Genomic DNA, 10865 nt, shown 5'->3' with positions numbered 1-10865 from the left:
CCGCTGCCCGTCCCTCCTCCCGCTCTCACAGCCCCACATCTTACCCCGACCGGCACCCCGGCCTCGGGCTCCTCCCGAGCTCAGCTTCGCCTTCTTCTCCAGGGCCCCGCGCGCCTCCGCGCCTCCCCGGCGCCACCACACTCCGGCCTCCCCCCGACCCTCCCGGGCCGCATCTCCTGTCCCTCCGCTCACGACCCGCCTCACGGCCGCCTCCTGCTGGGGGCGGCTGGCTCCAGCGGCAGCGAGCGAGGGGGCGGGGCCGCGGCTGCCGCCGGCACTGTCTCCAGCCGCCGGCGCGGGGAGGGAGGGGAGGCGGGACCGGTCGCCCTCTAAGATGGCGGCGCCGGGCCCACGTGATGCGGGCTGAGGCGAAGCGGGGGAAGCGGAGTGTTCACTGGCGACATGGCGGCGGCAGAGAGTATGGAGGTGGGCGCGAGGAACGGCGAAGCAGAGGAAGACGAGGTGGAGGTTGGTGGATGCCGGCATCACGATGCGCTTCCCTGAGCGTTCCCCTTCCTTGGAGCAGCGTTTGGGGAAACGACGCGCCCTGGCCGGGCCGGTCCCCCTCGGGGCGTGTCCCGCCTGTGGGCCTGGCCCGGCCCCCTCTCCCGCCGCCAGCGCCGAGCGAGCCGCGCTGGGCTGCTCGCCGATGGCAGCGAAGGGTCGTGCGGCCGCCCTCCTGTGGGCTGCCAGGGCCAAGCACCGGCTCCGGGGCCCCAGTGAGGGAGGGGGTGGTTGTTCTCCTCTCGCCCTATGTGCAAGACCTTCCCCGTCTCCCGGGAGCCGGTACCCGCGGTCCGCCGCCGTGCCGCTGCTTGCAGGAGGCCGGCGGGGCGGGCTGGGCCCGTGAGGAGAGCCGGGCTCGGGGCCGCCATGGCCGTCCCTGCGCTGGCCGTGTGGTCGGGCACAGAGTGTTCCGCTGGGCCGATGCGGTTTCTCTGCCCCCGCAGCGGTCGTGTCCCGAAGGCCATATCGTTATGGCTGCTTTACTTCAGGTTTTCTGGAAAACAGCTTTGTCAGAACGCAGTCATCCAGTTTCTGTTGCTTCCTACCTCCGTAACATCCGAAACTACAAACTGCTCCTCTTCTATTGGTGTATATATTCATGGATGCTTAGTGGGTTATGATTCTTGAAAACCCTTTTTGTCCTTCAATAAAAGATTTTTCAAGGTTGCTTTTTTTTTTTTCGTTTCCTTTACCCAAAACTGTAAGGAATTATGAAGAGGAACTGATTCGAGGCAATGTGTTATAAAAGGTTAAAAGTAACAATTTCAAGCAACATGTTGTTAACCTCTTGCTATAGTGTCTTATTTAGGTAGATACCGAAGTTTTAAAAAATGTATTTTGGAATATGTAAGCGGCCATATTATTATGATTCATAATCATAATACTTACCCATATTTATTTCATCCTTTAAAAACGAGCTCCCTTTCTAGCTAGGGAGAAAAGGCCATGAAATTCAGGTGTGAAACTGGTGTGTATGATGGAGTAGCGGATTGCTGCGTTCCCTGGGTATTGCAATATCTGTCTGCCATTGTCTCTAGACAAAATGCAGAATAATCAGATTTGAGATCTGTTTATTCTGCAGGTCTGGATCTTTGTGTGCTAGGGCTGGGTTTTTTTTCGTTATAGGTTGTTGTGGGGTTTTTTTGCTTTGTTTTTCACCTGAGTTCAAATATAGCAATTACAGCTGCATATTGTAAACTTATCTTGTAGGAGCAACTGGTCATGGTGGAACTATCAGGAATTATTGATTCAGACTTCTTAGAAAAATGTGAGAACAAATGCAAGATTTTGGTGAGTGATTACAGCACGATAGGAAAGGGGTAAGTCAGTAAGCATGTGAACAAAGGACTGAGGCTGTTTGTAAATTCCTTGAAGTCGACAACATTTAGATAAATCTTTCACAGAGAACTGTGTGCACTGTCTTGGCTGTATTTGGCTGCAGGTTGTGAGCTCTCTCCATGTCAGAAATGGCATATGGTCTTTGAATACACTATTACATAAATATAAGGAAGTATCTTCAGAAGTATTTATAATGTAGGACCATTATCCCCTTTGATTTCAAGCTCTTAGTTCAGCTTTTTAAATGATGTATTTAGCATGTTTAAAAAATATTAAGCACGTTTCTTCAAATAACTTGAACACAGATGACAAGTAAAACCAAAATCTTTCTGAATTGCACTGTATTTACAGGAGTTTTTTTTGCAGATACTGCCTGGCAAGTTCAAGTGTTGTAAAGGATAATTGGGTCTTGAGCATTTGGTAAACAGTTTGGGGTGTTGTTTGTTGTTTCCTTTACTTAGATTACTGTAAGAATATGGCTTACCGGTCCTTTTCATTTTGAGATGTTTAATCGGTTTGTATGGGACAAGTTTTATTTGCCTTTCAAAATCTGCTTGGACTATGTGAGCTGTGTAGATAGATAGTACAGATACGATTGATAAGCAATACTTTGTGAAACTTTAATAAAGACCACAAAGTTGGAAGAGAACATCTCAGAGTATGCCACTGTTCAAAACATATGTGAGGTGGTAAAGTCCTTTCTGAAAATCTCAAATGTAGAAATACAATCAAAATTCATAAATTATCCATCACCGGAAGGGTATTTTTTATAAGCAGATTTGCTTCCTGGGTCTGACCTAAGTTGCTTGAAATGCATTACATAGATGGTTAATTACTGGTGGCTGAATGGCTACGTGTTTCTCAGTAGGGTTAATGTGATTCTTTTAAATTTTGTGCTTTGAGATTCTTTTGTAATGTTACTTGAAAGTTTTTCTAGCATCTGTATTGTATCCTACTTGTATCTAAATCCACCCGTGCTCACTCCACAGAGTAAGCATTCCTTGAGATTTTTTATAGTAGACAGCTGTTTTAAAAATTCCAGTTAAAGATTCTGCTTTGTATTACTCTGTTTAGCAAGTTTTCTGTGACAGTGGTCACATAAGGGGAAGACAGTCTCCATTTTTGCACAGTCCCAAACCAAATGCAATCAGACAAAGAAATAAAGTTTTGAATATTAAGAACCTTGATGCTGCTTCCTAGTACTGCTTATTAATTTTCTGTAGTAAAAAAAAAACCAAACCAACCAAAAATATGCTCTAAATGTTAGTTTAATGCTATTGATGTTGCCAACTTACACAGCAGAAATAGAATCCCAGAGCTTAAGTCTTGCTGATCTTAGATACTGCTGCTTGTTAGAAGTACAAGAGGAAAATTGCACAAATTCCCTTTAACTTGTGTGAGATTCTGTATTTTACACAATTTACCACAGTGCCTCATCTTCAAAACTTTTAGTGTGTCCTTATCTTCATGTCCCAAATAATGATGTTCACGATTTACTGTTAAAATACATTTTGCCTTAATTAGTGTATTCTGTTCAGGCATTAGCTTTTATCCAAATATAGTTTCTAGGTATATCTTATGTTAAGTACAATGAGATCCTGGCCTGTGTGTTTGGAAGAGCTGTGCTACAGAGGAATGGAATGAGCTGATGGAACTGCTGCCTTACTCCTCCGCTCCTTGTTTAAAAAAAACAAAATAACAGCAATTTCCAACTCCTTCACAATACAGACTCACAGTAATCATAGCAGCTTCTGTGACCCTGCAGTTGCACTTCTGGTGCTGGTGTAATGCTTTATGCCAGACTTCTTCACCTTGTGTCTTTTCCAAAGAATTTTGAAAGTTCTCCCACTTTACAGAACTGGTATTAATTGCAACTTAGAAAATAACATCATTATTTCATGCAAATATGTATATTTTTATTTGCGAATTTAAAACTGAGGTTAAATTAATTTCCTAGAGGAAATAACGGCATTTAAAAGTTATTTTCTGTAACCTAAACAGACAGCTGGCTGCAGTTTGATCTAAATTTCTTTGATTCTTTTTAGCATAGTAGAGCATTTTCTGTATCAGTTCAGCATTGTTGATTTTGGTGCGATTAGTCAAACAGTATTATCTCGTATATTCTTTGTATTTACTATACTTAAAGTAACATGTATGATGATAGACCAAAAAATCGTGATTACATTTTTATCAATTATTTTTTTTACTGTACACTGATGTTACAGTAAGATTGGCTAAACCCTTTGTAACACTTGTTACCAGTGCTTAACTAAGCCTCCTACAAAAATGAAAAGAAAACTCCTTCTCCCCCCATCCCTGATTAACATTGCAGAAGACCTCAGGGTCCATTTTAATGACTAGAGGTACTTTTATTATATTTTTTTCAAAACTAATAAATATTAATTTAACTGTATGTCTTGCCATTCTTTCAGCATTTTGCTACCTTCTGTAAAATCATAGCCTCTGCAGTGCTGTCTTCCCTGCTTCCATAAATCCAGTTTTAAAGATGTGCTTTTCTTCAGATGAAGTTGATAGTTTGAGAAGGCTTTACAGTCTGGAATCCATTCCTTTTCTCTAATACCAAAAGAAACTTCTTTTTTTTTTTTCCACATTTAAGTGTTATGGAATACTTATTTTAATGTTAACTCCTTATGTTGTTTTTTTTTAAACTATTCATCTTTTCAAGGAATTGGTGTAATCTGTATTCTGCTATGCCTGTCTTCTCTGGTCTCACAGCAAGAAATTTGCCAGGACTAATAGAGACTTGACATCTGTGCAATTTTGTCCCTTTTTTTGTAGGGAATAGAAACAGAGAGGCCCATTTTACAAGTGGACAGATATGTATTTGCAGGAGAATATGAAGGTAGGAAAAATGACGTGGATACAATCTCTCCTTTTTCACATGACCCGAAGAACTTTCTTAATGTCAGTTAATTGCATTGCAAATGGAGAACGTGGGCCTGGTTGGTGTTTGTGTAACACCACCTAGAGCAGCACCAGTCTCAGTTCACTGCTAAATTAGCCATGCGTCCATGTTACTTAACTGGAAAGCATGCCTGGAAGCTGGCTGCAGGGTGCACCAGCTGGTATTTCTGCAGGGAAAATGAGGGATATAAAATGCCTTAAAGTAAGTGCTTATTGTCTCCTGTATAAGCAAGATTGATATGTTGTGCAATCTGTAATTCTCCCATTTGCCTTACGGTGACAACACTGGTCTGGAAGAAAATGATCTGGAGTCCTCCCTCGTAATGACTTTCACTGACCATGATACTCCTGTTTCTGAGCTGGTCATTACCAGTGCTGGGCCTTTGGGAAGGGCTGGAAGTCAGAACATTCCCAGAGCTGTGCCAGTGCGTGCAGTATCTACAGCTGATATAAATTAGTCTCTAAGACATTCTCACTTTGTTTTCCATAGATACCTTGGGAACCTGTGTGGTTTTCGAAGAAAACACGGAACACGGTAATTGTTGTGATTTTTTTATGTCCTGTTTGTTGTGGTAGCCTGGGAGGCTAAAAATAATATTAATCTTGTGTCAGTTGATAGTGGAGTTCACTATAATGATTGTGGTTTGAGTATTGTTTTTTTTCTCCTCTCTTCATAGTAGATGCAGAAGGCAACCAAAAAGTACAGCTGAAATACAAGTGCCACACAATGAAGAAGTTGAACATGACACGGACCCTTTTGACAGAGAAAAAGGAAGGAGAAGAGAATGTTGGTAAGTGCCTCTGCTCTTATACTTAGGGATGTGGATGGATTATGCTTAGGAGTGTCAGCCTTTATTAAGTATTTGGTTCAAGAGCATGCAGGAAGTTAGAGGAGCTTTCTTCTTTAGGCAACAAATGTGTACATTTAAATAGAAAAATACAAAACAAAACACCAAAAAAAAAAAAGAGACAGAGCTTCCTTCTGAAGCTGCCTCTAGAAGTGGCTAGTAGGAGATTCCTACAGAACAGGGCAAACATATACTGATGTTCCCTGATATGTTTTTCTGTAATCTAAAAGTTTTGGCACCTGTTCTGAAATCAGAGGTGCTGTCTAGTAGTTCTTAATTGATTTTTGTTTGTTTGTGGGTTTGTTTTATATGTATTTTTTTTTTTACTTCCATCAATTTTTCTAATTACTTTTTGAGTCTTTGTAATTGTTGAGAATCTATATCCTTGGTAAGAAATTCCATGTGGTATGTACTACAACTGAACTGATCTTACTGAATTTACGGTTAACTGTAAGTTAATTTAACTTACTCGCAAAGCCACACCTAGCAGACCATCCGTACTGACTTTCATTCTGTAGGTGGAACTCAGTGGTCGTATGTTTGCTTTACTTCTGTAGTGTTTTTTCATATGAAAGTCAGTGCTTTTACCTAGTCAGATACTGAGCATCCTGCTATATATAGTAGTATTTGTTAGCATTATCCTATTGCTTTTAGTTGATTTTTTTTTTCACTCAAGTCAGTGATACTGCTTCTTATTTTAAGAATATGGGCATTTAAGAACATTAAATATGGGCAGCCAGCTGGACATTGGTCATAGGAGGTATAACATGAAATGTCGACTAGAATTTAGCCAAGCATCAGCATTGTTACCAACAGCATGTACCATTTCTTCTCTCCATGTAACTAAGTAGGTAATATTAAACAGAAACTATGATTTTTAAAGTACAATAGACTAGAGAATATGTTGCTTAATACAAAGACCTGTTTTGTTCTGGAGGAGCAATAATGATGATACCTGCTGAAAAACACTGTTTCTATATCCTGACAGAATTTAATGTTGTGCATACAAAGTAACTACAGCATCTTGGCAACTGGCAATAGGTACTGCCTAAAAATCTAAGTGGGAGAGGAATCCCAGTTCTATTTGGAATCTGTTCGATAGGTGTCATAAGAGCTTGATACACATAAGTTCAGGAAATGACACAAATTCTTACACTGTCTCTGATGTCATTACCTATCGTATTACCAGATGTTCTAAGATTTAGGTGAACAAACATTTTATTCTCTTTATTACATTTTTAAAATATTTTCTCAGCGTTCTGAATTGTATTTAAGTTATTTTAAGAGTCGAAGGGTGGTGTCTGACGCCTAAGTACAACAGGAACTGGCATACTGGATTGGACCGAAGGTGTTTTAGTCCTGTGTTGTATTTCTGCCTCTGGACAGCAGAAAATGGGTGTGTGGAAGGTAGGAGGCTCCCAGGAGGACATATACATGAGTGAGCCTTTATTTTGGCTGTCCTTCCGGTGTTCAGCAGTTCATGAGTATGCTGGCAAGAGTCTTCATCTGGACTACTGTGCCTTTAGTCCATAAAGGCTCTGTTGTCTTTGCTTGCTTTGTGAACCTGTCTGTGCTTTTGACTTCTACCACTTTTTATGGCAGTTAGTTTTCAAATTGTGTTTCTGTTATATGGAAAAAGTACAACTTTACTGTGGGTTTTCTTGATTGTTTGCTTTTGTGTTTGTTACAAATGTGTGATCTGGTGCTTCCAATGAGTGCAAGTTACTTAGTTTTTTATCTGAATTAGGAAATAAGTCAATCCCTACTTGCTTTCCCAGTACAGCCTTATAAGCATCTGCCCCCTCTGAGCTATCTCCTCCAAGTAGAATTCCAGTCTCTGTCAGTTTTTGTTGCATTCTTTGTGTTTTTTGTTGTTTGGTGGTTTTTAAAGTCTCTTCCCATGTAGAGCTAACTTTCATCAATTCTTATTTCCCTTTTCTGGTTTTACCGTGTGGGTTGAGCAGGACGCAGTACTTGTGACATGGATGTAGAGTAGTTTTGTATCATGACGTTCCTGCTTTTATTACTTTCCTAATAGTTTTATCTCCATTGTGGCTGGCCTTCAGAGACTGAGCTGGTGACAGCACTGAACCACACACAATGCTTCCAGTATCTGAATAAAAACCTGTGGCTATATGTCTTGGTTAAATTGGTTTAGCCTGTGCATGTTGTTAATTTATCAACAGTTAAGTTTCTCTTAATTTTAAGCCGGTCTTTCTTTATCAAATGTCTTTCTGTTATTCATAGCCTTATTTTTTCAAGGAAGATAATTGGTTTAAGCCCCATGGTTAGACTCACCAGAAAAATTGGTTTTGGTCCAAATTCTTGAAAAACATCTTTCTATCCTAAGTGGTTCTGTTGGTCAGGCTTAGCCTTAAAAACAGTGAACTTAAACTAAGAAAAAAAACCAGTGTTAACTCCTAACTCCTTTTGTCACTAATATCAATTATCCTTCTTGGCAATAGGTGGAGTGGAGTGGTTACAGATCAAGGACAGAGATTTTTCCTACAGCAGGCCTAATATGATTTGCAGCTTTCTGCGTGAAAAAGAAGATTCTGAGGAGTCAGCTCAGGCCCAAGACAAATTGACTGAAGAGTCAGAGGGAGAGGTGAGTGGTGGAGGAAATTCTGACATGAATTGTGATCTGGAGAAGCAGCGCAGCTTGGAACTAGATGCCTCTCTTCCTCTGCCTGACAGCCCTGCTTCTGGAGCAGAGGATTCTCCTTCTGGAAGCATCGCCTTAGATGATGTTCCTCCATGATATCAGCTCTGAATCTTTTCAGGATTTCTTCATGGGCCAACTTTTGTAGGCTGTGGCATGATTTCAAATTTATCAGAGCAATTAATAGTGGAAAAATGGACATTGTGTTCTTGCGCGTTGCTTTTATGTTTGGATTACACTGAGGAGGGCTTAAGTGTTTTTTTAAAAAGTGCTGATTGGAAATTTGTGTATTTCTACCTCAAAATTGAAGAGGAGGAAATGTTTACATAATTAAAAAAAAAAAACAAACTTACCTTAGAAAAGTGTTCATGTATTGTACAGTCTGGGAAATTTTGTAAAAGAAGAAAGAAAAAAAAAATCATTGTTTAAAATAAAGTCCTGAATTTTTCAAGTATAGCTTCACCTTGTGTCATATTCAGCCACATACTATGTCTGTTCTTGTACTGCACTTATTGAAAGAAAAATTCAGTAAGTGTGGCTTTTATTACTTGTTTGATTGCTCATCAGATTGCTTACTTCGGATTTTCTCTAGCATCCTTTGTCCCTTTGACGGATCTTAGAAATCCTTCATGTGGGAAGGGACTGCAGGAGGTATCTCATCCAGCTTCCTGCTTAAATAAGGTCAACACTGAATTCAGGCCAAGCTGCTCAGGACTTTGTCCAGTCAAGTCTTGGAAATGCCCGTGGACTAGTCAGCAACTGAAATCTACGTCTTAATGAGGCATCTGACACTCTTCCTTCTCCCATTTTGTATATAATACATTGTATCTTATACAAAAAGAAGTCTCTCTCCAACCCCCCTCCCAGCTTCTTGGCTCTCATCTTCTCCTCTAGCATCTTTTTCTGAAGGCTTTCCTGTAACCGTGCCTCAGTGGTTCTCAAACTGGTCCATGTGACTGTACCGTGGCCGCTAGCGAGTCTGTGGGTTGATACTATGTACTGCTACATCATTTATACTCTCACATAGTATTTCATGTAAAAGCAGACTATGTGGTGCATCCGTGATAATGTTTTTAAAAGCAAAGCATTTTTTTAAACAAAACATTTTCTTCCTGACCTTTCTTCCTTCCCACCTTTCTCTGCCTCCCTCAAAATAGTTTAACGGCAATAACACTGTGAGGAGGGGATTGCCTGATTAATTCCAGCATAATTACATAATACTTTAATTAGTAACAATTAAAGGACAAGCTCACCCTAGTGTTGTTCGCAGCACAGGATTAGTAAAGATAAGTCATCAAAACAGTGCAAGAGTTTCAAACGATCAATCCCACTATTCCGTTTTCCCATGTAGAAGCAACTTGAATCATGGGGGAAGAGGAGGCAGGGAGGGGAAGGGGAGGAAGAAGAGGGAATGTGTTCTGTAGGCCTCCAGCCTGGGTACAGATCTTTGACACGATAGGGTCTGTGCTTCAGGTTTCAAGGAGACCGCTCAGCCTTCCCCTCTGGATTCAACTGCAATCATGAAAGCTTAAAAGCATTGTTCAAACTTGATTGCTGTGGTGCCGATAGACAGAGGATAATTAAACTGGAATAATGATCTGGGGACATTACGAACTGGTGTAACGTACGCTCTTGTCTGCAGTGGGGAGCGTTTGCGGTGCTGGGCTGCACTTGGTGACAGCTGGGCCTCCTGCTAGAGAGACAGGGTGGGCTGTGGACAGGAAGCACTTCCTGTTGTATCTTACGGCACTGAGGGCAGAGCAGGGCTTCTCGGAGTTTATTCTCTGTCAGCGTGCGAATGTGGCAACTCTTTATGCTTTGTTAACCAGTTGCTACATCTGTCACTATGTACGTGTAGATTTTTTTTTTTTTATTATGTGCAAGGAGTATCCTAGTAGAATTGGTTTCTGACCTTTTTCAGCCTTTTCTTTCACTAGTATGCTGAAGCTGTTTCTTTGTTCTAGTTTATCTGGGAATTAGGTTGGGTTTTTTTAACATTTTAGGTACATCATAAACTATAAGTACCTTCATAATAATGTTTTTTAGATTTTTAAATGTTATTTGTAATGCTTAAACTTTTCTTTCTATTATTAGCCTCTACTTTTGCAACCATACTCACTCTTTACCCATCTTTTCCCCCATCCTCCCAGAAAGGGGGTGCTATGAGTCCACTGCTGCTGGTAGCAAATTCTTCAGCTTTACTGATTTTACTCAAAAAAGCCCAAGATGGTTATTTCAAGTACAGTTCACAATTGGTCTGCAGGGGTGTGTGGAGTAAGAGTTGTATTGGGTAAGTATGACATTGCGATGTAGGTTTACTACCACAACCAACCTTGCCAGGTTGTCATATATAGTTCATGTCCTTGTGCCCAGACACCAGACCATCCCAGTAGTTCCTTGCTGTGTCTGGTCTTAAGCACTTTTTCTTTGCGCATTGTGATGGTTACCAGCAGTGTATATGATCTTCAGATTTTGATGGGTGGTTTGGCTTTCCTGTACCTTCTGTGGTTTTCAAGTTGCAATTAAACGACTTGTCTTCTTTAGAGAGGTTGTAGGATTTTAGGCTGTCTTGGTTTTGGCTAGGA

At 41.1% G+C, this 10865-nt stretch overlaps 1 protein-coding gene across 4 annotated transcripts; it reads left to right on the top strand.

Annotated features, from left to right (window-relative positions):
* Positions 1 to 335: 335 nt before the first annotated feature.
* GTF3C6 (general transcription factor IIIC subunit 6) lies at positions 336 to 8716 on the top strand. 4 transcript variants are annotated; one of them, XM_086608107.1, is made up of 6 exons: positions 336 to 468; positions 1720 to 1797; positions 4645 to 4708; positions 5261 to 5305; positions 5448 to 5561; positions 8084 to 8716. In XM_086608107.1, the coding sequence occupies exons 1-6, from the start codon at positions 403 to 405 to the stop codon at positions 8377 to 8379; spliced, it is 663 nt and encodes a 220-aa protein (XP_086464233.1). In that variant the 5' UTR covers positions 336 to 402; the 3' UTR covers positions 8380 to 8716. The 4 variants fall into 4 exon arrangements, with proteins under 4 accessions (XP_086464233.1, XP_086464237.1, XP_086464236.1 ...); XM_086608111.1 differs by having other exon boundaries at positions 1717 to 1797; positions 5451 to 5561; XM_086608110.1 differs by having other exon boundaries at positions 1717 to 1797.
* The last annotated feature ends 2149 nt before the right edge of the window (positions 8717 to 10865 follow it).

This window comes from Tauraco erythrolophus, chromosome 2 (assembly GCF_009769465.1).
Source record: "Tauraco erythrolophus isolate bTauEry1 chromosome 2, bTauEry1.pri, whole genome shotgun sequence".
Taxonomy (NCBI): Eukaryota; Metazoa; Chordata; class Aves; order Musophagiformes; family Musophagidae; genus Tauraco; species Tauraco erythrolophus.
The sequence above is the reverse complement of the archived record's forward strand: the minus strand, read 5'-3'. Positions and strand labels throughout refer to the sequence as shown.